This window comes from Panthera tigris, chromosome A1 (assembly GCF_018350195.1).
Source record: "Panthera tigris isolate Pti1 chromosome A1, P.tigris_Pti1_mat1.1, whole genome shotgun sequence".
Taxonomy (NCBI): domain Eukaryota; kingdom Metazoa; phylum Chordata; class Mammalia; order Carnivora; family Felidae; genus Panthera; species Panthera tigris.
In genome coordinates, this window is record NC_056660.1 from 28761456 (window position 1) to 28788073 (window position 26618).

At 35.8% G+C, this 26618-nt stretch overlaps 1 protein-coding gene across 9 annotated transcripts in view; it reads right to left on the bottom strand.

Annotated features, from left to right (window-relative positions):
• Window positions 1-5719: 5719 nt before the first annotated feature.
• NAA16 (N-alpha-acetyltransferase 16, NatA auxiliary subunit) overlaps window positions 5720-26618 on the bottom strand; it is a 65810-nt gene continuing 44911 nt past the window's right edge. For all 9 annotated transcript variants that reach the window (XM_042977349.1, XM_042977354.1, XM_042977344.1 and 6 more), the window contains 9 exons: window positions 26135-26287; window positions 21100-21228; window positions 15554-15767; window positions 14286-14479; window positions 12959-13067; window positions 12424-12522; window positions 11952-12095; window positions 8259-8356; window positions 5720-7133 (listed from right to left, as the gene is read on the bottom strand). In XM_042977349.1, coding sequence (XP_042833283.1) covers window positions 6936-7133; window positions 8259-8356; window positions 11952-12095; window positions 12424-12522; window positions 12959-13067; window positions 14286-14479; window positions 15554-15767; window positions 21100-21228; window positions 26135-26287 — 1338 coding nt within the window. In that variant the 3' untranslated portion in view covers window positions 5720-6935. The remainder of the gene's footprint in view (window positions 7134-8258; window positions 8357-11951; window positions 12096-12423; window positions 12523-12958; window positions 13068-14285; window positions 14480-15553; window positions 15768-21099; window positions 21229-26134; window positions 26288-26618) is intronic.

Genomic DNA, 26618 nt, shown 5'->3' on the forward strand with positions numbered 1-26618 from the left:
AGAAGACATCCGTATGGCTAACGGACACATGAAAAGATGCTCAACATCACTCATTGTCAAGGAAATACAAACCAAAACCACTATGAGATGCTACCTCACACCTGTCAGAATGGCTAAAATTAACAACTCAGGAAACGAGATGCTGGTAAGGATGCAGAGAAAGGGAAACAGTTTTGCACTGCTGGTGGGAATGCAAACTGGTGCAGCCACTCTGGAAAACAGTAGGGAAGTTCCTCAAAAAATCAAAAATAGAACTACCCTGTGACCCAGCAATTGCACTAACAGGTATTTATCCAAAGGATACAAAAAATGTTGATTTAAAGGGGCACATGCACCCCAATGTTTATAGCAGCACTATAGACAATAGCCAAATTATGGAAGGAGCCCAAATGTTCATTGACTAATGAATGGATAAAGAAGATGTGGTGTATGTGTATGTTTATATATATATATATATATATATATATATATATATGATGTTTATATATATATATATATGATGTTTATATATATATAATGTGTATGTATGTATATATATATATATATATATATATATATATATATATATAATGGAATATTGCTTGGCGATCAAAAAGAATGAAATCTTGCTATTTGCAACAACGTGGATGGAACTAGAGTGTATTATGCTAAGTGAAATGAGTCAGTCAGAGAAAGATAAATATCATGTGATATCACTCATATGTGGAATTTAAGAAACAAAACAGATGAACATAGGGAAGGGAAGGAAAATTAAGGTAAAAAGAGAGAGGGAAAAAAAAGAGAGAGGGAGGCAAACCACAAGAGACTCTTAAGTACAGAGAACAAACTGAGGGTTGCTGGAGGGTTCTTGGGGCGGCGGGGGGAAGAGCTAAATAGGTGATAGGTAACAAGGAGAGCATTGTTGGGATGAGCACTGGGTGTTATATGTAAGTGATAAATCACTAAACTCTACTCCTGAAATCATTACTACACTATATGTTAACTAAATTGGATTTAAATGAAATTTTAAAATAAAAAAAAATGTATTATTAGCAATCATCCTTTTCAGAAATAACCGTGAAATCATTCCTACCCTTATTGAGTAAATTAACAAATAGGTGCTGAATGCCTACTAGGTGGCTGGCATATATGCCAATTGCATAATTGTGAACAAGATGCTCACAGTGTCTCTGGAGGAGGTACATAAAAACCACTGAGCTGATAAATAGTGTAATGATGGGAGGTGCACAGTATTGTGGATGCATTTGGAGGGGGCACAAAACACTTTTAGGGATTTAGGGATCAAAATCATGAATAGGAGTTAGTGTGGGAAAGATAGGGAAAGAAGGAGCTCTGCACTTTCAGAAGAATGTGTTCTTTTTATTTGTTTTTATGTCTTGTTCTGATCAGGTTGTTGGTTTTAACTGGTGATTATGAATGCTTTCAGATCATTTGATCACATTTTCTGAATGCAACTTCCTGTCTATCTTCTTCATTAAGCACTTCTTTCTCTGGGTCAAAATTAAATAGAATCAGTTTTTTAAAAATGTTCACTTTATTGCAGTAGTTATCCAAAAGTGCAAAATCCCAAAGTACAGCTATAATACTAACAGAAATTTGTGTGCTAGGACTAACAGCTACACATTCGGGGGAATGAGGTAGGTAGGGCTAAATAGGCATATGGTTAGTGATTCAAACAATTTTCTTTTCCTTTTTTTAATGTTTATTTATTTTTTGAGAGAGAGAGACAGATTGTGAGCGTGGTAGGGACAGAGAGAGAGGGAGACACAGAATCCGAAGCCGGCTCCAGGCTACAAGCTGTCAGCAGAGCCCAACATGGGGCTCGAACTCACAAATCGTGAGATCATAACCTGAGCCCAACTCAGCCACTTAACCGACTGAGCCATCCAAGTGCCCTAAAACAATTTTCTTTAATAAATAGCAGAGAACCAAATCTATTACTGAGACTATAGAAGTTGAAGCTATTTCACAGTTAAAAACTTATCAGACCTAACAATCTTCTTAGAGGACAGGGGTCAGTAGGCACTGAAATCTGTTATTCTTTTTTTTTTTTTTTAATGTTTATGCACTTTTGAGAGAGAGAGAGAGAGAGTGAGCAGGGAGGGGCAGAGAGAGAGGGAGATACAGCATAGACACAGCCTGAAGCAGGCTCCAGGCTCTGAGCTGTCAGCATAGAGCTCGACACGGGGCTCCTACTCAAGAACTGTGAGATCATGACCTGAGCTGAAGTCGTAGGCTTAACCAACTGAGCCACCCAGGTGCCCCATGAAATCTGTTATAATTCTTATACTAAGCTTCATAGTTACTTAAATCTACACTGTCCAAATGTTTTTATTCTATGACATATTAAAGAACTTAGAGACACACTGACAATCAGTCCTTTATTAACAATTCTCACCTCAAGACCTGGAAGGAGCCTTTCTAGTCCTTCTGGAATGCTCTTTGCCCAAATATCTGATCTGCAAAGCCATTCAAATGTCATCTCATTAGAAATGCCTTCTTAGTGCTTCCCACTTAAAAACAGTATGCCATTCTCAATCACTCTATTTGGTGTAGAGTTCTACATACATAATAGCTCAAGGGAATTGTACAATTTATGTTCAATAACTGCTCTCTGCTTCTCTTTCTCTCTGCTTCAGTTTTTGAGGGGGAGAAATGTGTATTAAAACCTCTAACTATAATTGTTGATATTTCTATTTCTCCAGTTCACTGCTTTTGCTTGATATAATTTAAGGGTATGTTAAGTGCATATAAGTTCAATAATAGATATATACTTAGTATTTTTTTCCAGATAAAATTGACATATTAGTCTCAGGTGTACATGATTCAAAATAGATATATACATTCATATATATATATGTATGTATATATATATATATATAAATGATTGCAATGTTTAATTAGCATTAAACATAATTATTAACATTAATTAATATATACTTAGTATTTTTTTCCAGATAAAATTGACATATTAGTCTCAGGTGTACATGATTCAAGATATATATATATATATATATATATATATATATATATAATCGCAATGTTTAATTAACATCATCACCATACAGTTAAACATTTTACCATTAATTTTTTACAGTTTAATTTTCAGCATTAAAAATTCATTTTTAAAAAAAATTCATATTTTTTAAACCAATATACAGTTGAACAACGCAGGGGTTAATGGTATTGACCCCCTATGCAGCTGAAAATCCTGAGAATACATATATAACTTCTGACTATCCAAAAACTGCTAAGCCTACTGTTAACCAGAAGCCTTACCAATGACAAAAAATTGATTAACACATATTTTGTATGTTATGTTATACATTGTATTCCTACAATAAAGTAAGCTAGAGAAAAGAAAATGTTAAGAAAATCATAAATAAAATACTTCTACAGTACTATACTGTATTTATAAAAACAAGTCAATGTATAAGCAGATCCATGCAGTTCAAACCCATGTTATTCAGGGACCAACTGTGTAATAATGTCTCTGTCATTATATTTTGCATTAAATTCTCTTATTTGAACTACTATTCCACCTTATTCTGGTTCATTTTAGCCTGCTATATCTATTTCCATCCTTTTATTTAAATTTTTCTGTTTTTAGGTGTCTCTTGTAAACGATTAATACAACCAAAATCTTCTATTTGGTTATTTAACCCATTCATATTTACTTGTAATCAGTGCTACATCCAAATTTCTGCCACTTTATTTTCCATTTACTGTAATCTTTCTCTGTTCACTCTTTCTGCTTCCCACTAGACAAACTGAGTTACTTCTCATTTTTGTTTTACATTTTATTTGTATTCTTACAGTTTTTATAACGAAATTCATGTTTGTTTACTCAATTTCTTAATCTTTTCAATCTCTGTAACTTCCTTTTAACAAGAGGCATTACAGGGGCACCTGGGTGACTCAATCAGTTAAGCATCTGACTTTGGCTCAGGTCATGATCTCGTGGTTCATGGGTTCAGGCCCCTTGTCAGGCTCTGTGCTGACACCTCAGAGCCTGGAGCTTGTTTCGGATTCTGTGTCTCCCCCTCTCTCTGCCCCTCTCCCTGCTCATGCTCTTTCTCAAAAATCAACATTAAAAAAAAAAAGGCATTTTAACTCTCTTGTATGTCTTAGTCAATACCTCCAACTCCAATCATGATAGTAATGCCTAGAATTTTAACAGTTGTAAAGTTTCTCTAAAGATAACAGTACAGTTTACAAAAATACTTGATTACTTTTCTTCCATATCTCTTGTAGCATCTTCCAGATTTTGTATCTTTTAATATTGCTCCAAAAGCATTTTTTGTGATAACATTTGTAAGGGGAAATCTTCTGAAGTCTGTATACTTGAGGATATTTATGCTGTCGCATTCCAATACTAATTTGGCTGGATATAAAATTTTAAATTCAAAGGTATTTTTCTTCAAAAAATCCAGAGGGAATGTTTTCTTCAATATTCAATGATGCCTTTCATAAATCTGCTTCTCTTTTGAGAATAATCTGCTCTTTTTCTCTGTAAACTTTGAGACTGTTCTTTTTCTCTTCTATTCTAAAATTTCACTATAATCAACACTACTCTCATACTGTGCTTGATTATTCTTCATGGTAGTTATCACTACCTAATATCATATCCTATATGTTTCTCTCTCCTCCCACTAGAAAAAAAAAACTCCATGAAAACAGGATTTAATTTTGTTCACTACTGTGTATGTCATACCTAGAATAGTGTGACACATAATAGGTGTTCAATAAATACAAACTGAGTTATGGTTCTTTATCTTCTAGGCTTTGCCCATGAAACTCATTCAGTTCCTCAAGAAAGAAATCACAAGAAACTTGAAGCCAAATTCTTAAAGTACCACATTATGCCTTGACTCTGTGTCTGTTCCTATCTGTTCTGATAAACTTGGCAGGTTCACCCAAGACAAAGGACTTCTCACTTTTCTCTTGAGACTAGACACTTCTCTAAGTATTTGGGTCTCAGATGCCTGTCCTTTAGCTTTCTGAACTGTAAAGGGCAATCTGCCAAGGTTGGAGGCAGGCAGGGTGGAGATAAGAGGTGGGGGGGGGGTGTGGGACATGACACACCCTTGCCTCCCTTAACTAAGAAGGATCACCAACCATATGCCAGGATTATTTAATGTTTACACTCAAAGTGGGTTGGGAGTAGGGAGAACAGATCCAACCTCTATCCGCTGACTAGATTTCACCCTGTATCCTGCCTTCCATACCTTGAACCTGACTCCTCACATTTCAAGTATATCCACCCAATAATTCTCAGAGACCCTAAATGATCCCAATGGAATACTTTTTAAAAGACTGCTGCTGCTGCTGCTGCTGCTGAAAAAAATAAAAATAAAGAAAAAATTTAAAGACTGCCACTGCAGCACATATTCCACATTAATTACAATTAACGGGAATCTCTATGCAAGTGGCTTCTTGCTGAAAGTAACATAACACATTACAGATGTGCCAGGATTATTTAGTGACAAAGGTTACCTAGTTCTAAAATTATTAAAACACTAAAAAAGAAGTCAAGCTGCTGTGGCACCAGAGTTTATTGGTAGGTGTTTATTTTAATATTTTAATACTTTTAATAACCAACTTTCTTTTTAAAAACTTGTAAAAATTAAGATGATTAAGTTTTTATTCCCTCAAAGAAAAAGAGAAAACATTTTGCAAAAATATTTTGTGTGAAGTAATAACACAAATACAAATAAGCAACTGTGTACAAAATAATTTATTACAGCATATATAGGTTGGCATTATTTTACAGTGAGTTTTTTTTCTCTTAACAATTATGAATCTAAACAGCTTAGAGTGAAGGAAAATCATTTTAATTAGAATGGCTTCTCTAAATAAAATCTCCCTTTTTGAATTTGTATTTGCCTCAAAGGGAAGTATTAATATTAGACATATTTACACAATTCTGAAAGAAATCTACTGAATGATTCCATTATTGTTTTCTGTACAGACAGAACAAAAACCTTTACCCCCTCCCAAAAAAATATTGCTGAACCATGTTTTAATAATTAAACTAACAGGAGTTTAAATTCTCATTTTGCTGATACAAAAACATTTAATAGTCAATGCCTGGCTGTAAGAGTAAGAACGAATGTTTCCTTGTCATTTGCATTCTTCCCTATTATGCTCCCTTGAAGCACACTGTTCAGATATCAAATACTTGTTGACACGCAAGCAATTTAGTCAAGGAAGCATAAGTCTTACCCGGGAGTCTTTAAAAGACTGGTCTAGAGATATGCAACAAACTTACCAGTGAATTTCCATGATTAAGAAGCAAACCAATCCCCACATTCTGAATCATCTACATAAAACTGGAGTACCCTTACTCAATAGAAAGTATTATTTTCATGGATACTAAAAAAGAAGTGGTAAATCACGAAAAAAATTAAGGTGGAAGGAAGGGCAAACTGAAATAAATTTTAAAATAAACCCCAGTGTCTGCCAAAAAAAGTTCCATATTGTTTTTAACAGTGAACACTTTATAACTGACATGCTTTAATTAAAAGGCAAGCAAATAAACAAATACAACAAACCAGTAAGAGATCAAAACATAGTTTCTGAAACCAGCATCTAAAGAAAATAATACAGTGGGGCTGTATACAACTTAGCTTAGTAAGAAATTATATTTATGATACAGAAGTGACAGCACCCATCACAATGCTGATAATTTGAAAGTTTAAGAAAACTGTACAAGTATAAACAGGTAATTTTTAACAGATGTTTATGTAAATTGGCAGAGTCAGATAAAGAATAAAATAAGCTTACAGAATACTCCATTTAAAAATTCTATCCAAAAAAAAAAAAAATTCTATCCAATTATTTCATTTCATATCTATATTAAAATACACCCTGAAAAAGAAACCCTGATCTGAATTCAGCTCTGAGTCTTACAGGAGTCAACCTTCTATGGGATTTCAAATCTCATTTGCCAAGACATCATAGTTAGCTGTGTGGTTTAGTGCCACATTGTGACTGTCGACCTCATTCACAACGGGCAGGAAAGCGGAAGTAAAAGGAAGCAGGTTATGACAGGCCATCCTGTATTCTTCATACTGGGAATTACAGTTCCCAAAGCTGCCATCAAGCAGTGCCTCAGAAACCTTTATTAAAGTCTATTGGAAAAGGGGAAAATAAAAATTATTTTTAAGAGAAAATGTTGGTTAATCATCACTTTAATCAGAAGATGCAATTTGTTAATTAAGCAAAAGAAAACTGGTTTCGCCTCAGTGTAAAAGAACTTCTTGCTACCCACAGTAAGAAATCACCTCAAAACAGGAACACTTTAGAAATCAAATCGACAGAGCCTTAAAAAAGCCATATGCTTCTAATACTTGAAAAAGTGAATCTCTGAACCTAATCACTAAACTGGAAATATCCTTTATTAACAACAATCAATAGTTCCCATGTACTGAGTGTTTACTGTGTGCCAGGCAGGTGCCAAGCCCTTCACAGTTTATCATTTCAATTAACCCTTAAACCAAGTACATGAGGTCAGTACAGACACACCTCGTGTTACTGTGCCCGCTCTGCTGTGCTTTGCAGATACTGTGTAGCAACCCTACACTGAGCAAGTCTATCAGTACCATTTTTCCAACAGCATTTGCTCACTTTGTGTCTCTATGTCACATTTTGGTAATTCTTGCAAATATTTCAAGCTTATTCATTATTATTATATTTGTTATGATGATCTGTGATCAGTGATTACGACTCGCTGAAAGCTCAGATGATGGTTAGTATTTTTTAGTAACAGGTTTCTTTTTTTAAATTAAGTAGGCTCCACACCCAACATGGGGCTTGAATTCATGACCCTGACATCAAGAGTCACACCCTCACTGACTAAGCCAGCCAGGAGCACCATAATAAACTATTTTTTTAATTAAGGTATGCACATTGTTTTTTAGACATAACACTTTTGCATACTTAACAGACTACGGTATAGTACGAACAGAACTTTTATAGGCACTGGAAAACCAAAACGTTGATTTGACTCACTTTAGTGTGATATTCACTTTATTTGCAGTGGTCTGGAGCAGAACCCACAGTATCTCCCAGGTATGCCTGTATTTTCACCCTCGTCGTATGAGGAAAAGGAAGCTAAGAAATGGAAACTTGCCTAATGTGACTCAGATCCAGACCCAACTCTGAAGGCCCACTTAAGAATTAGGTTGTAAAGACACACATTTTGCCAGATCACTCAGTATCCATCAATTTGTAAAACTTATTCTGAAAAATCTTACCTTTACATTTTTATCTTTTATAGTTTCATCCAGTCTAGTGGCAATAGCAATTGCTTTTTCTTGCCTTGACTTGTCCAGAAAATACATCATTTTAGCACCTGAAATACCAAGACACTACAAAATGAGCAAACTCCTATATCTTACAATTGATTTGATTGACATTAACCAGTGGCTTAAAATCTGGTTCCAATGACTTAAAGTCAGCAGTGAGTTGGAGCTGCCTCCTACCAGAACTGGTGAGCCAGGTACAGTGTCTCTTCCCAACTCCCAATTTAATGACATCCTCTTGACAGCCTGGCACCACAATGGGAGTGCTTGTAAATGGCAAAACACTACAAAGCAGGGCTTCTGTCACAAAGAGATGGTTGTTAAACACTTACCAGGAGACCAGATTTAACAACCGATCCTTCCCCAAAGAAACACTATAACTGGAAATATAAATATGGGCTGCCCTGTAGTATCAATCGACATTTCAGCTAAAATAATTTTTTTAAGATGATACGCTAAAATAATACATCTAAGGAACAAATTACTGTCACAGAGAAGTGTGGTGGAGGGACAAAAGGAAAATTGTTGCATGTTCACAAAGAAAAGTATTTTTTAAAGCTTTTTTAAAAATCCTTATTCCTATGTAATTTTTCTGCATCTACTGAAATGATCATATGGTTTTTATCCTTTCTCTCTTACTGATGTGATGTATCACACAGACTGATTTACAAATAGTGAACCATCCTTGCAAGCCAGGAAGAAATCCCACTTGATCATGGTGAATGAATTTTTAATGTATTGTTGGACATGGTTTGCTAATATTTTGTTGAGGACTGTTACAAGTATGTTCATCAGGGATACTGGCCTGTAGTTTTTTGTTTTTTGTCTTTATCTGGTTTTAGTATAGGGTAATGCTGGCCTCATAGAATAATCTGGAAGTTTTTCTTCCTCTTCTGTTTTTGGGAATAGTTTGAGAAGAATAGGTATTAACTCCTCTTTAAATGTTTGAAGTCGCCTGGTCCTGGACTTTTGTTTGTTGGGAATTTTTTGATTACTGATTCAGTATCATTACTGGGTAATTAGTTTGTTCAAATTTTCTGTTTTTTCTGGATTCAGTATTAGGAGGTTATACGTTTCTAGGAATTTGTCCATTTCTTGTAGGTTGTCCAGTTGGTTGGCATGTGCCTTTTCATAGTATTCTCTTACAGTCCTTTTTATTTCTATGGACTCGGTTGTTATTTCTCCTCTTTCACTTCTGATTTTGAGTCCTTTTTCCCTTTTTTTTTTTTTTTTTTTTTTTTGAGTCTGGCTAAAGGTTTATCAATTTTGTTGATCTCTTCAAAGGACCAGCTCCTGGTGTCATTGATCTGTTCTATTGGTTTTCAGCTTCTATTTCATTTATTTCTGCTCTAATCTTTATTATTTTCTTCTACTAGCTTCGTGCTTTGTTTGCTCTTCTTCTGTCTCCTTTACGTGTTAAGATTAGGTTGTTTACTGGACAGTCTTCTTGCTTCTTGATGTTGCTCTGTGTTGCTATCAACTTCTCTCTTAGAACAGCTTTTGCTGCATCCCCAAAATTTTGCACCATGTGTTTTCATTTTCATTTTTTTCCATGTATTTTTTTTATTTCCTCTTTGATTTCTTGGTTGACCCATTCATTGTTTATTACCATTTTATTTAACCTCCATGTATTTGTGTTCTTTCTACATCTTCCAGAAAATGCTTGCATATTCACAAAGAACATATTTTTAAAGCTATTTTTCAGTAATATTCAGTTTACATTTCTCCTGTAAATTTTGGAGATTTTTGTTTCACACCTGGGGTATATGGGCTCAAAGCTCTTAATTTCACCATTAGTTCCAGCTAGGGTAATGGGATAATGTCCAGTTTGGGTAGTGATGCAGGGTCACAGCAAGCTGGCTCATTCATTCACCATTCACTAAGCTACTACGCCTGGCTCTATACTGGACAATGTAGGAGACACGTTAGTGACCAAGACAGCTCCAAGCCTTGCCCTCAGGGGCTCCCAGGACAGCACATCAGACAGTGCCAACCAGTGTGTCAGGACTGGGATGAGGAGGTACAGGCAGAGGGGTCAAGGCCAGGGAGGGGGGAAAGGGGATACTTCTGGTCAGAAACACCACAACGTATGGTGTCTCTAAATAAGACCCTTTGCTGGGCACTGGGTACACAAGTGACCAAGTGACCAAGAGAGACGTGTTCCTTCCCTTTCAGAATGGAGGCAACCAGTATTCATTCAATTAATAACCTCTTTCTCCATGACGGTATCTCCTGGTCCATGTTCTATGCTCATTTTTCTACTGGCCTTTAATCAATTTATATTTTTTATTGCTAATCTATACGAACTCTACATATATTATTAGCCTTCTATTAGTTACATATCTGTAAATATTTTTTTTCCAATTGGCCTTTTGACTTTCTTTCTTTCTTTTTTATTTATTAAGTAACCTCTAACCCCAACATGGGGCTAAGAACTCACAACCCCAAAATCAAGAGTCGCATGCTCTACCCACTGAGCGCCAGCCTGGTCTTTTGACTTTTTTTTATGGTGTTTTAACTTTTATGTGGCAACATTTAACTTTTCCTTAGAATTTCACATAATATTTGGGAAGGTATTTCCCTAAAAACAATAAAAAAATGTTTTCGTCCATTATCCTGTGTTCTTGAGGAGAAGTTCTTATTTCCCTTTGTACCAAGAAGTTGCAGTTTTTCACAGGAATTAACTTTTTTTCCCATAGATATCAGAATCAAGAAGTTTCCCTTTAGAACAAGAAAGCTTAAATTAAAATATTTAAGTATATGCTTAACGTAGGAGCTTAGTTAACTATATTATGTACTTCATTTTGTCTCCAATTCCTCGTCCACAATCTTTTGTCCAATTTACCATCTTGTCCATCCAAGCCATTCTGTCATTTTATGAAACTGAATAAACTCCCTAAAATCCTTCTGTACAGGCAGGATATAAGTAAATCCTCAAAATATAAAATATGGCAAGTAATAAAAACACAAGAAAAAATAAATCACTCATAACCACAACACACGAAGGCAACCATTAAAGCTTCATATGTATTTCTTTTCAGCCTTTATCCCATGTATTTTTTTTTTACAGTTGAAATTATATTGTATGTTACTTCCGTGTACGTGTTATGAAATTATTTACCCCCATTATTACAAATCATCCAAATTAACATCCCTTTACAGGACTGCTGGGTTTTCCATTCCACTACAAACCTGCTACTATTTCCCCTACTATCAGACATACATCAGCTTTGTTTCCATTCTTTTCCCCACACTTACAGCATTTCAGTTAACGTCTTTGCGCTTAAAGCTCTATCTCTGCTTTGGATTAATTCTTTAAAATTATTTACAAAAGTATGATGACAGCGAAAATCACAGATAATGTGACGCTCCTCATAAGAGGACAGGTTGCTTTCCTAAATGGCCGGGCCAGTTTACATTCACAGCAGCGAGATACACGAGTGCTTACCCACCACATCTTTACCGTACTTCCGTCTCCTTTTTCCAAACAAACAGACCTTCCTTAACTGGAAAGATCAAAAATGGTATTGCATTCATTTCTACTTCTAGGATAACTTGTGAGGTTGAACATCTTTCCAAACGTTTATTTTCACCACATTCTAACCCTTTCCAGAACTGTTTTACCCCTGGGAGTCCAATACCAACCTGAAAGCAGATGCTGAAGAGAGGTAGCATTGTGTCTGAGAAAATCCTCATTAAAACTTTCCAAATCCTTGTTGACAAATATTTTCTGCATTTCTTGAGATAGAACTTTACTCACAATGTCTGGAAGATTACTATGATTAGACACTATAAAAACAAAACATTTGGAATTAAAAAAATTTTTAATCTATCCTTTGAAACAAAATCAATGGAAATACATTTATATTTGTTATTAAGCTTGATACATTTCACACAGTAAAAATATTGCTCCTTTGGAATACTAAATATATTCTAGCTTAAAAATGCACTAATTTCTAACATATCTTTGCTAGCATGTTTAATTTATAAACACACCATAAATATTATCCTTTCCTTGCTTTACATTAATGTAAATCTCTTTAATATCCAGCTTAATGAGAGGCCTCTGAACTGTCATACTTGCTTTTACATAAATATTACCTTTTTTCATACTTACCAGATTTAGAAAATTTAATTAAGCATTCATGTAACCATGGGTTATTACTGTTGATGGCAAAAGCTCGTTTGACAGACTGCAGCATTAACAGAAACTTCCCTGTGTCAGAAAAACATGGAAAGGTAACAGCATCAAATATTTATGTATGTTATTTTAGTCACTTTATTTTAGCCTCACTTAAATTCCAGTAACAAAATGTTACCTTTCCTATAACATTCATAAGTAAAATTCAAAGCTGACTTTGGTTATCAAAGACAACTTTTATTTTCTAAAGAAAAGTTTGAAATCATGTAGAACTGCTTCAGGTAAACAATTTGTATGACTGTTCAAACTCTTCTTAAAAGGGATTTGAACATAATTTTCTAACTAGTTACCCCAAAAAGTTTTGAGTAGCAAAGGAAAAAGGGATTGGGAGCCTTTTGTGGAAGGCTGAAATGGATCTTTAAGAAACAAAAATCAATCTAACTTGATAAAGATTATGCTGAATATGGTCACCAATATAAGTAAGGATTAACAACTGAATTCAAACTATTACCTTTTCTAAAATATATTTCAAATGCTAATAGATGAGTGTCAATGTTATCAGCAACAAGGTTCTTAAGAGGTATAAGGAACTTGATAGCTTCTTCTAATGGATTTTCTATCTATTTTGAAACAGAAAGGAAAATTATTACATTTAAAAACAGCTACACAAGTCAGTTTCCCCCAAAATCTCATATTAATATGTCTCTAAAGTAATTTACCATTCTCTTTATATGACGAAATAAGCAAGAAAACATTTTAAAACTATCATCTGTAAACAAATTCAAAATAGTAATTTCAAAATGGATATGGCTCTATTGTTTCTTCTGATTATAAAATCATTATAATCTCATAAAAATCCAAAAAAATACAGGAAATTATTCCATAGGCTTAAGGAGATGGGACACCAAATACTGATAGCCCCTTATTCTTCAAACATCTATAGTAAAGAGCCAAATATAACTGTATCGTATGATTGGAAAAAATGACAAATTTGAAATACACTAGATTCTATAGTGAATAAACCTGAAAACTAAATATTTCCCTAAACCTGGTCCCTAAATAACTACCAACACTTTGAGAAAATCCCAGCCACGAAGTGCTTTCTCTTTGTAGCTAAAACATATCAATATATATAAAATGTTTCCAGATGTAATAATTATATTGCTGCTGTAACACATTACCAACAAGTTAGTGTTCATAAAACAACACCTATTCATTATCTTGCAGGTCTGTAGGTCAGAAGTCCAACATGGGTCTGGCTGGGCTTAAAAATCAAGGTGCCAGCAGGACCACCTCCCTTTTGGAGGTTCGAAGGGAGAGTATGTTTCAAGGCCCTTTCAGCTCCTCAAAGCTGCCCACAATCTCCATTTGTGGCTCCCTCATTCCCTCTTCAAAACCAGTAACAGGCTGAGTTCTCCTTACAGGACTCCAACCCTCTCCTGTCTCCCTCTACTCTAAAGATCCACTGTGATTACATTCGGCTCCCCAGACAATCCAAGCTAACCTCCTTATTTGAAGGCCAGCTAATTACAATCATAAATCCCATCTGCCACCTTTATTCCCCTTTGCCATGTAATGGAACATATTCCCAAATTCCAGGGATTAGGATGTGAAGAGATTTAAAGGGACATTATGCTGCCTACCACAACTACAATTCTACGTATAATCTGCATTAACCAAAATTTGCGTATTATCACTCAAAACTAACTGACTAGTATCATGACCTTGAAATATTACAAAGGGCTTCTGATCTACAGATGTAATTAAAACACATTCGTGACCAAAACAGAACCAAGTAACATAAATTCTACCAAATAAAGACAGTAAATTTATCTCACCCTTTCTAATTTTTCAGGTATAAGTTCTTCTTTGAGACCACTGCCTTCTTCTTCTTCTTCATCTCTTTTTTTCTTTTGATTTTTTTGTTGACGTTCCCTTTCCGCATGCTTTCTCTCTTCTTCCAGTTTAGCCTTTTTCTGAGCTCTTCTCTGCTTGCTAAGCATTTTCTTCAACTCTTTGGCTGACAAGTTTTCTACAAATATCCAAATGAATACAAATTCTAAGTCAGTGTTTCCACGTTCCTCACATTCTTCTGCAATTTTTAGTACAGCTTTTACAAGGGAAAAGGGGGAAGAGGCAATGATATGGAGGTTTTTAGGAAGTGCCACCACCTATCACACACCTGACACACAAAAGGCAACTGGTAAACACTGCATTGACTAAAATGAACCGATTCTAAAAAAAATAAATAAAAATAAATAATAATAAAATAAAATTAACCAATTATGGCCTAGTTCTGCCTCCCAACATGATAACATGACTTTATTTAGGTAAATCACTTCATCTCACTGAGTCTCAATCCCAATCTGCGCACAGTGGGGGTGATGACACCAGCTATCCTCTTGGAATATATCAAGGACAAGTGAGACAATGCATACACACAGAATTGTGATCTGATCTGAAATTTGCCTCCACATTACTATCTCTCAAATATCTGTAGATACTAACATTCTAGTGAATAAAAAGCTGGACAGATATCCTCATTGGCAGTATTATTTTCAATTAACTAGGCACTAGAAACTGTAAGAACATGTATTTTTCCCAAAGGGGCTCAAAGCTATTTTCACTTACAATTTAAAAAAAGAGAGAAAAAGAACCCAGTCCACAGACATTTCTATTTTTCCTTAATTGGCCTTACTGAAGATAAAAATAAAAATGATTGCAGGGCACCTGGCTGGCTCAGTCAATGGAGCGTGCGACTCTTGATCTCAGGGCTGTGAGTTCAAGCCCCATGTTGGAAGTAGACATTACTTAAAAAAAAATAAAATCTTAAAAAATTTAAAGAACATAAAAAAATAAAATAAAAATAAAAATGATCACAAGTCATCCAATTAGGGCTATTTAGAATTATTAGCTACAGAGCACGATCCTGCTGACTTTTTCTAAGCTCCCCCTATCCCCTGCACTGTTTTGGGGGCATACAGGCTACCTGATGCCGTCTTCACATACATTTGACAAAATGCTTTTGTATGTATTGTTATGCTAAGGACATTCTGAAATTTTGTGTTCTTTTCCATCCTTTTACATCAAGTTCCTTTTCAGTTACCTGAATTTATTTCTTGCTGTTTGCTCTCACTGGTTAAGGGGTTATCATACAATTTCAAGTATATTTCAATCGCTGATCTAGCAGCCTTGAAATAGAAGGCATGTCTTCTGAGTATATCTTCTAATCTCAAAAGGTCAACATAGGCACGAAGGGTCATCTTTCTCATGCAGTATGTATGGAAGTCAAATTGATCATCGGTTATCTCAAAAAAATGCTTCAAAAAAAACACAAAATTATCCCTTATATATATGTCAGTAATGTCTATTTTTTGAAAGAAAATCATAAAAAACCCCAAATACAATGTTAACAGTCACAATTTCACTTAGTTGCCCCTCTCCACTGTTCAACACTACAAAGAACATCAAATTATTCTTTGCATTCAACTTAAGTTTCTGTTACTTGGCCATTCCCTCTATCACTTTTTGTGACGACACTCAATTTCTGTGTAATAAGTCAGATAATCAGATTTTTTTTAACCTTGAAATCAGTACATATTGATAATTTTGTTTTAGTGAAATATTTCTCCTCCATATTCCCCCAAAATGAGCAAGGCAGAGTTAAATGGAGCTCTGAATGAAGGGCAAATATACACAGGTTCACATTAAATGTTTACAAATCAGACTGTTCTACTCAACTTTGAGGACAAGCCCTGTCATCTCTATCCCTACTGCATGGCACAGGCCTAACATTCAATAAGCACAGTTTTTGCTAACTCAAGAGAGAAAATGCTTATCACGCATGTGACCTCTTAATTTCCTACAGCTTCAATTATTTAAATTAGGTAGGAATAAAGAAATCCACATAGCCAATTTCATAAGGTTGTTAAGTGATCAAATAAGATAGTTTAAAAATTTCATTGAACACAGAGCATTCTAGCTTTTTCTCATTTGATAAACTCCCATTATTCTACCAACATTCCATTTTAGCAATGGTTCCTAAACTAGAGTCTATGTATAAAATAAGCATAATAACATTGTCCTAAGCAGAGAGTTCAAGGCTTTCATCCAATTCCCAAAGGGTTCATGGCCCGAAAAGTTAAAGAACCAATTCCTTACATGGCAAGGAGATGATTAACAATTCAAAACAACTGATACTTTTGTGTTCTTTCCTATATGCCTCTCTGCCTCCATCTTCTTTCTATTCCCCTATTTTAGCTTCTCCAAAAATATACACAAAAATGAATGATTCAATACATGAATACAAATTAAGCTCTTCTGCTACTTCATCTCCCCTCTGTCCTGGGGGCCTAAGTACTAACTCACTGTGCAGAAGACACATTAGCAACTGTCCACATCATTTCATAATTTTATTTGTGTTGGTAATTAGAAATACACTACACACAGAATGACATTAAGTACCTGAGACTTTAAGGGAAGAATTCTAAGGTAAGAAGTATAAAAGCACACAGTGTGGAGGGGGAAAAATGGGAAAAAATAAACATTCAACATTAGTTTATAACTTCAAGAATCATGCTTTAATGTGTTATATTTGAAAATTGCACTCCTCCCATCAATAAGACAAATCAATTCATAAGTATCAACATAAACTTGTTTTTTTATCAAAGGATTACAGGTTTCATAAAGCTGTTCGTGGTTAATATAAATCAAGTTATGTCTAGCACCAAATCTTAAAATTCAATACAACTGAGGAAAAATGGCAGTGCCCACATCAAGGAATACATAATGAGATGATAACATCTAAGAGATTACAGGACCTTTTTTTAAGTTAAGAAACATTTATGTGTAAAAGGCAGACACAAGTTTTAAGAGATACTCTAGCAGCTTTAGTAGACGTATATTCTAGGTCAAGTCTTAGAGGGAGCAGTAGAGAACCACAAACATTTAAGCCGCCTCTTTATCAGTAACAGCCCACAGGCTGCCTCTCTCCAGTTAGTCTTCCATATATAGGGTAACCAACTTATCCTGGCTAGCCTGGGGCTTTCTCAGTTTTTCCAAGGAAAGTCCAGTGTCTTAAGAATATGCTTTGCCCCGGGCAAACCTGGATGTTGATCACTCTATAGTAAGCTCATAGTTGTGGACAGGATATGGCCAGAGTTAATTAGAAAAAGTAGGATACTAACAAAATAATTTTGCTTTGGGAAGAAACGCTATATTGTAGAATCCTTTTAAGAAACAACTAAATAATCTTAGCTTGACTTTCTTTTTTTTTTTTTTTAATTTTTTATTTTCAACTACAGATACATAAGAAGTTACAAAGGTAGTGCAGAGATACCCCGTACACTGGTCTCTCAATTTCCTCCTAAGAGTTATATCCTCCATAATTATAGTGTGAGAACAAAATCAAAAACCTGACATTGATACAATGTGGGTATATAGTTCTAATGCGATTTTATCACATGTGTAGATTCATGTAACCACCACCACAATCAAGACACAGAACTATTCCATCCCCACAAAGATCTCCCTTACACTATCTTGGGGTGATTTTTAAGTCTCTAGATTGATAAAACATAAAAATAAGCTAGATGACACAAACAGGTGAAGTTAGCTTCCCCATACTCCAGCATAATACGGTCACTTATCAGCTTCCTGCAGAAACCAGGTAACCAAATTTTAATAGACAGCTCACACTCTTAACTCCATTTTCCCCTCATCATAAATTACTAGTTCTTTGGGGGAGGGGCAGGAATTGCTTAATTTGTCAAAATTAGGCTTGAATCAAAATAAGACGAGTCAGTAGAGAATAAAGAAATGCTATTCGTGGCCTAAGAGCACGGTTTCCTTTAGGAATTCCGTATTAGTCCCTCTCTTCTTACCCAGATTCCCCCACCCCCTTACTTCTCGGCAACCCTGGAGGAGCCCAACAAAAGGTCATATACAGAAAGGCAACAAAAACCTCTGATTTGAAAAATAATAATAATTAGATGAACTAGGGTAGTAAGCAACTCTACCCCCATTATAGAAAATCTGTTATTATAAAGCACACATCAACTAGATAAAGGTTAAGATATGCTAGAAGATAAAGTTATGAACTGCCTATGGTTCTGATCTATCAGAAATCCTAGATCTTATCATAAAGTTTTAGAAATAAGTATTACTGATCCATTTCAGACATAAATCAGCATACTAAAATGAGAAACTAATCCCTGGGAAAAAAGAAAAGAAAAAAGTCTTGAAATATAAAATTATTATGAACACATGTTTATATCTAGTGTCTTTAAAGATGGTTGTTTTGTTTTATTTTTAATAAACCTCAAGTTCTAAACATCAGATTAGGCTGGACTTCATAACCTTTACATATAATCCTAAAATCCTATGAGGGCTGCAAGATGAAAGCAAAAAAAATACTATCCTGGGCCATTCTAGAATTCTAACATTACAAATGCAATTAACTAAAAGCTTACAGCAATACATGTCATGGCTGAAACTGCCTTCAAGGGGAGAATTCTTGAGTAAGTTCTTGAAGGCAGAAGAAAGGCCTAGACCTTATTTGAACTTACATCCGTATTCACTGAAGGTGAAGGTTAACTGCAAAGTTTTACTTTTGAAAGGTCATCATTTCTTTACTAAAATACTTAAAATCCAGGCACAAAAGTAGGTCATGAAGATATTTATCATAATAAATCATTGAATTCTGTAATTACTCTTAAATCCTAACAAATTATATCATTAAGAATTCTTTCAGATTATGTTAATTTTATTAGAAATGAAATTAATAGCATTACTAATTTAGTATTAATCAATCGGCAAATATTTAATCACCTTATTTATACTAAGCACTCACATTTCTACATACACTAGAAGAGTTAAGTCTTACTTTTACTATGAATAACTCACTATAAAAGACTAGCTCACAAATGGCATAAGAATAGGCTCTTCCCTCACTTATCTGTGTCTGGTTCTTTCTGTCCTCAAGCACTAACAAATCCAAAACAGAAACAGTAAAGTTTCTAGAAATGATTATATAACATGACCAGAGGGTGACAATTTCTGCCTATTTTAATCTCTGATAGCCAATGGTTTTCTATTTTTTTTTTCTTCAAAAATGCTTTCTACCAGTCAAATCCTATTTCTTGAACAAGAGACACAGTTTATCTGACATTACAGACTTTTATTTCATGTCACTCAGACAAAAGTCACTAAAAATTTAAGGGAGAGCATAATCTAAATGAAACTTAGTAATGGAAGAGCTATTAATCATATTCTAACAATCCTCAAGAAATACCACCAAGAGAACTATTGATAGTCATGAATATTAGGAGGGGTGGGGCTGAAGCTGGAGACACTCATAGTTATAATGACCCTAAGGATGTGCAAATTTCACTTTCACAGAAAATCTGGTAAATATCTAGCCATGCCCTTGCTGGAATTACTGATCCATAAGTGCCTAGTAGCTTCTTCATTCAGGAAACAATCTATTGCTCCCTGAGAATGTCCTGGGTAATAAGCATGTATCTTTCCTTAGTAACAAGAATGCTTTTAAAGTGCTGGTCATCTAAGGAATGTTGAAACAAACTGGTGATCTATGGTTTTATCACAGAAATAAGAGCCGGGTTTAAATTAGAATGCTTGGATATTGCCTAAGTATTTCGCGTATCATCTGAGGGCTTTATATTTTTCAAGGAGAAGATATGGATTTTCCCCCAGAGATATAGCCAGCAAGCCCAGGCTCAAAAAGAAAAAAGCAAAGAAACCAAACAAAAACAAAAAACTAGGTTATTTCCAAAAGGGATCAGGTATAATCCTAGTTCCAGTTCCCAGCAAAAGCCACCCCCTAAGATTTAGGCTTTCTTTTGGGTAACCTTGGAAGTTTCACATGGGGAAAAAGGCCAAAGTGACTGCTAGAGTGCAGACATCAGGCTCACCTGACTACGACGCCTGTGGTTTTATACTGCGTCAGCATGGGAACAGTGCTGCCGATTGACCCCACAACTGAGGGCTGCTGAGGACTGCCTCAGGGGTGCTTTTGTGGCTCTTTTCCTCCTGTTGTCCATTTGGAAGGAGAGTGCTTCAGAGATGACAAAGAACAGGAAAACAAAATTCACACAAAGGAAAAGAAAAGTCCCCTCACTAGGACACATCACACATAATCCTAAAAGCAAGTAATAAAATAAGCCTGCAAACCAGCCACAGATTGCTGTACAAAGTATCGGACATGAGAACAAGTATCCTGGGAAGACAAACTGGAGAGAGGCTGGCTCCAGAGCAGATCCTGATGTAAAGGGGAAAGAGGTGGCCATCAGCTTGTGTGTCCTTCTGGGCTAGTGAGGAGATCAAATAATGGCCGGATTAGGAAAAACAAATTTTGAATATATGTTAACAATAACAGTAATGGCTTGATAAATCCATCTTTTCCTTCTTCCCTCAGACCAAATTACGCAGACCTGTCTCAATCATAACCATTTGAAGATCAAAACAAAGCAATCACTTATTCACAACTTCTGAATGTTTGAAAAGCTAAAGACCAAGCATGTTTTTCACAGTGAAGTTTCCAAAGCAGAACAGGTAGATGATCCCATGTAGAAATCAACCCGCTTTTTTCATCACCTTACAGGAGAAAAGTAAAGTCAAAGTTCTACAACTTACCCTTTCTACTTCATGGCATTTTTTCAAGGCATCCCCATATCTCCCCAAACGCTGGTAAGCTGAAATGCATTCTGTCTGAAACCACATGCATTGCATCTCATTTAGATTTTCCATAGCAGATGTTCCTTCCTGAAACAGAAGCATTCATAAATATAGGACACAAACAACAAAAGAGATCCTAAAGACCTCATTTTCTCTTTTACAACTGTGGCTACAAGTATCATTATGACAATACATAGCAATAGACAAATAGCTCAAGGTTCTTCCAAAGGCTCCTACTGATGCGAAATTACATAATGTCTTATTTACCCAGCTCTGTTGGGGTATTCAACACCCTACCCAGAAAAGACTCCAGATTGCTGAAACTAAGTTTTTGAACACTTTTATTTAAAATATTCATTTATTTAAATATTTAAAATATTTAACAGTAATCCTTAGGAAGCACTGCTTATTTTCTTTTTAAGCAACCGCTGCTTAACCTTTCCTTGCTGACTCGGTCACTGTGATGTACACCCAGTTACTGCTGAATCTGTTAGTTCCAGGGCTCCTTTGGTTTCCTGGTCTCCTCCCTCCACCTCAGGCTATCAGCTGGCACTATCTTTGAGTCCCTGGGTCTGCTTCTTGTTCCATACCAACTCCTCCCATTTGCATTAGGCTGACAAAGCCAAATAAGGGAATTTGTAAAGAATATCTGTTAACTTAGGGGCACATGGGTGGCTCAGTCCAGTTAAGTGTCAGACTCCTGTTTTGGCTTAGATCATGATCTTGCAGTTGTGAAATTCAGCTCTGCATCAGACTCTGAGCTTGGCATGGAGCCTGCTTAATTCTCTCTCTCCCTCTCCCTCTGCCCCTCCCCTACACATCCTCTGTGTGTGTGTCTCTCTCTCTCAAAAAATAAAAATAAAAAATAAATAAAAAGAATATTTGTTAACTTGGGTTCAATGAGAATTCTGAGAAGAGTGTAAGACCTAAAGTACCTAGTTTCAATGGAGGGCCACTGGAGTTTTATCACAATTTAGAAGAGTTATTTCAAATATATTTTATGTGACCCCAGGGAAAAATGGCAAAGGTACATATTCATAAATAATTTCAGTCTTCAGTTCTTTTTCACACCCATTTTTTGTGACCTGTTCCAATTTCAGTATTCTCATTAAAAGTGTAAAAACTGGTTACCTCTCAGTGAATGGAATTATGGGTGTATGTTATTTCTTCCTTATGGTTGTATATATTTTCCATCTTTTGGTGACTACATATTTTTATAAGAAATCTACATTATTTTTCATTTCAAAATCTTTACCAACTAGAACTGTCCAGCTTGCATCAGCAACTCTGTACACAGGTTCTAAAACACTGAAAAATCTGCCAGAAGAAAATATGCACACTTCACTCACTTATTAGTGATCAGATAGAATCACTTATAATCAGACATAAACTGGTTATTTGAGGTTAGCAGTCTGCCTCTGCTGGCTCACTCCCTGGGCTATCCACCACATGTTCTGGGCCCATCTGGCCCAGGAACGAGGGTGGCTGAGCAGACCCAGGTCTCCATCCAGCAGGACAGCTTGTCAAGAGTGAATTACCAGAGGCAGTTCTGACAAGCCAGCTGAGCCACGGGGTTTGATGACTCCTCTCCTCAAACAGACAACCATTCCCCTTCTTCTTCATTCCGTGGTGCCTTTTCAAACACATCCTGGTTGTCTGTGACTTGGGTGCGTGCGTGCGTGCGTGCGTGTGTGTGTGTGTGTGTGTGTGTTGGTTGGTTGGTTTTTAAAATCACTGGACTTGATCTAGTTAAGAAGTTTTGTATATTCGTTTTATTTTTTTTTAATATTTATTATTTGGGGGACAGCACAAGGTGGGGGAGGGGCAGAGAGGAGGACAGAGGATCCAAAGCGGGCTCTGCCCTGAGGCTGACAGCAGCGAGGCGGATGTAGGGCTCGAACTCACAAACTGTGAAATCATGACCTGAGCCGAAGTCGGACGCTCAAGAGACTGAGCCACCCAGGAACCCCTGTATATTCATTTTAACTGCACTTTCCTTCCAATCTCTGCTTTGGCTTCCAGGTGGTACTTTCCTGCACAGACACCGCCTGCTTCTGTATCTACTCCTGTACTTCTTACCGTCTCCAAATCTGTGCCGCAGGGCAAAGGGCATCAAAGAGTTTGAACCCCTGCACTATCTACTACATGACCCCTTCAGAGCCTCACCCACCTTGCTGCAAAACGTCAGACAAACACATGAGTCAGTGGTAGGTGAACATGAACACTAAGACGATTTTGCTCATTTTAGTTTTCTTCTCCTAATACCCATCACTCTTGCTACTTCTTTCCCTCTACATTACATCTACCACTTCGCAATCTATTGATCCTGTGGTGTGTGAATTTCTGAAACACTAGTCACTACAGTTTCTGCTCCTATTACCATTCTAAAACATGGGCTTTAGTGTCAGAGACTGCTAAGCTAGAATCCTGGCTCCAAAAGGAGTGACTAGCTGGGTGATCTCCAATGGGCACAGTACCTGACTTCTCTAAATATTTTCTAACTATAACATGAGAGTAATGATATCAGAGGACTGAGAGGATTAAATGAGATTATGTATATAACATACTTAGCTCAGTGCTTAATAACTGTTAAAGCTACTTTACATTTCCCCTTACAAATGGTATATAAATTATTAGCATTACTCTAAATATGAGAAAGGAGAGCTCAGGCAGGTTCAGATGCAAAAGCCATTTTTATGATGAGAGAGAGAGAACAGATGGTCTATAAGTAGTAGCCTTTAATGAAAACTTAAATGTCTGTACATACACACACAGAGCTCTCTCTCTCTCTCGCTCTCTCTGAGGGGAGAGCAAGAGCTGAGAGGGAGAGCGAGAGCTGTGTGTGTATGTACAGACATTTAAGTTTTCATTAAACGCTACTACTTATGGACCATCTGTTCTCTCTCTCTCTCATCCTACATATACAGGACATGTATTTCGTATACAGTAAAACCTTGGTTTGTAAGTACAGTTCATTCCGGAAACATGCTTGTATTCCAAAGCGTTTGTTTATCAAAGCGACTTTCAAGAACCATTGGCTCAGTTGTGATCATGTGATGTTCAGCATCACGTACCACTCATATTGCAAGACACTGCTCATTTATCAAGTTAAAATTTATTAGAAATGCTTGCTCGTCTTGTGGAACACTCGCAGAACAAATTACTCATAATCCAAGGTTTTGCTGTATGTGATCCATATGTATACATAGGAGATATGTGTATATATGATATATATGACATATTATTTACCAATACCTATGAATACTTATGCCACTTTGATGGTACGAAATGAGATCTTATTGTTTCTCTAATTACTAATGCAAGCATCTTTTTTGGCCATTCCATTTTCCACTTGTGTGAGCTAACTATTCACATCCTTTGCCCATGTTTCTCTCATCTTGTCTTTCTCTTATTGAGGTTTAATGTGTGTGTTTTTGTTTCTATGACATTCTTGTAAGTAGTTAAGATTTCACAACAAAATTCAAGCTATTCTGTGACTTCTAAATTATAAGCAGTTTTGACAAACACCCAAACACAACCAGAATCTAGTTAACATTTAAGGAAGGTGGTACGCTGGGGCTGCATGAGGAAAACATTAGTATCACAGGGCACAGGAGTAACCTACTTTCATCCTAAATCACTCACAAACACCAGCAATAAGGCCCTCCATTGTATACATAATGTACACTCGGAGGTAAAAGTTATTTATTCCAGGGTATCTTAATTAAAACTTGGAAATTAAACTTGGAAATGTGGTTTCCTCTTTATGCCTCAATGTCACATTCAATGTGTATTAAGGAACTATTTCAGTGAATTCTTTGTGGAGTTCTTTATAAATTCTTTTTTTTTTTAATTTTTATTTTAATGTTTATTTTTGAGAGAGAGAGAGAGCACAACAAGCAGAGGCAGAGAGAGATGGTGACACAGAATCCGAAGCAGGCTCCAGGCTCTGAGCTGTCAGCACAGAGCCCAATGTAGGGCTCAAACCCACAAACTGTGAGATCATGACCTGAGCCAAAGTCAGATGGCCAACTGACTGAGCCACCCAGGCACCCCTATAAAATCTTATTCCATCATATGGTTTGGAAATACCTTCTCCAATTCTATGGTCTACCATCTCATTTTGTTTATGGTTATTCCTTGTTATATGTACACTTTAATTTTTAATATGGTCAAATATATCAATTTTACCCTTATACTTAAATTTTTTTAGTTTCTTAACAAATGCTTCCTACCTCAAACTATAAGATAAATTTAATACTTTCTTTAATCAACCTGGAATCTATTTGTGTGCAGGAGAAGAATGTCATTTTATTTTTGTCAGTTGTGCCAGCAATATCTTTTCATCTCTGATTCTGAAAGCACCTGTGGCTATATACCAAGTTTCCAAATACATGTCAATCTGTTTCTGAGCTTACTATTGTGTTCCATTAGTCTACATATATTTTGAACCATAAACTTACTATTTTCATAATGAGATAGAAAGTTCATGTGGAAAAAGAGATGTACAAATGGGGAAGGAGGGACAGGAAAGGAACAGATGTTCAGCCCAACAATTTCAGAGAACTTAAATTCTGAAATGTCAGAAATTATAGCTCGAAGAGGCTGGTTCTACATAGAAAAAACTCTATGAGCAATTCAAAAGAAACTGAAAAGAGAAATAAAAAGCAGCCACAAATTACTAATGAGACAAAAGAGTTGTGAATTGAATATTACATATAAGCACTGAAGTCTGGTATATTGCTTATTTTCATATAATGATACTGTGCTCCTATCATTGTCTTTCAACCGTCCCCCACCAGAAGCACACGCATACACACACTGAACCACAGTAAGAAACCATCCTTAGGACACAAGCTAGATGGGATTAATAAAAATAATGACAAAAATGAATTCTTATGAACTTTAGTGGCAAACTTCACAAATCATCATAGAGCTTAAGTTTAATTGTACTAACTCAGAAAAGTACACACTCGCATATGGCATTTCTTACCCTTGTGAACTTGGAACACATTTCCTCTGCTTCTTTTATCATGTTTGCTCGAAGCATATATTTTGCACATTTGGAGTTGATGAATCTATCAGCTGTGTCCAAAGACTGCGCTTCATCCATCCACTTTACAGCTTCTTTGAGATTACCTATATGCTTTAAGAAATGAAAGCATTATTAAAGAAATCACAGTATTTGTTACTAAAAGAATATGGGTGAATATAAATCATACAGACAAACTAGAAATCTGGTACCATTTCTGTCAAACTTCTCTAGAAATCCTTAGATAAGTTATAATTTACATTTACTAAGAGATGATTCAAGTAATTAACACTGATTATACACTGCTTATACAACTATGTAACATAAAACTCCCTAGGACTATTAGAGTATTAGAAATAGATTATCAGGGTACCATAGGAGTTATTTCTATATGGAAAAAACTCCAAGGGTTCTTAAAGTAGCCAAATTCTTCAGCTATTCAAAA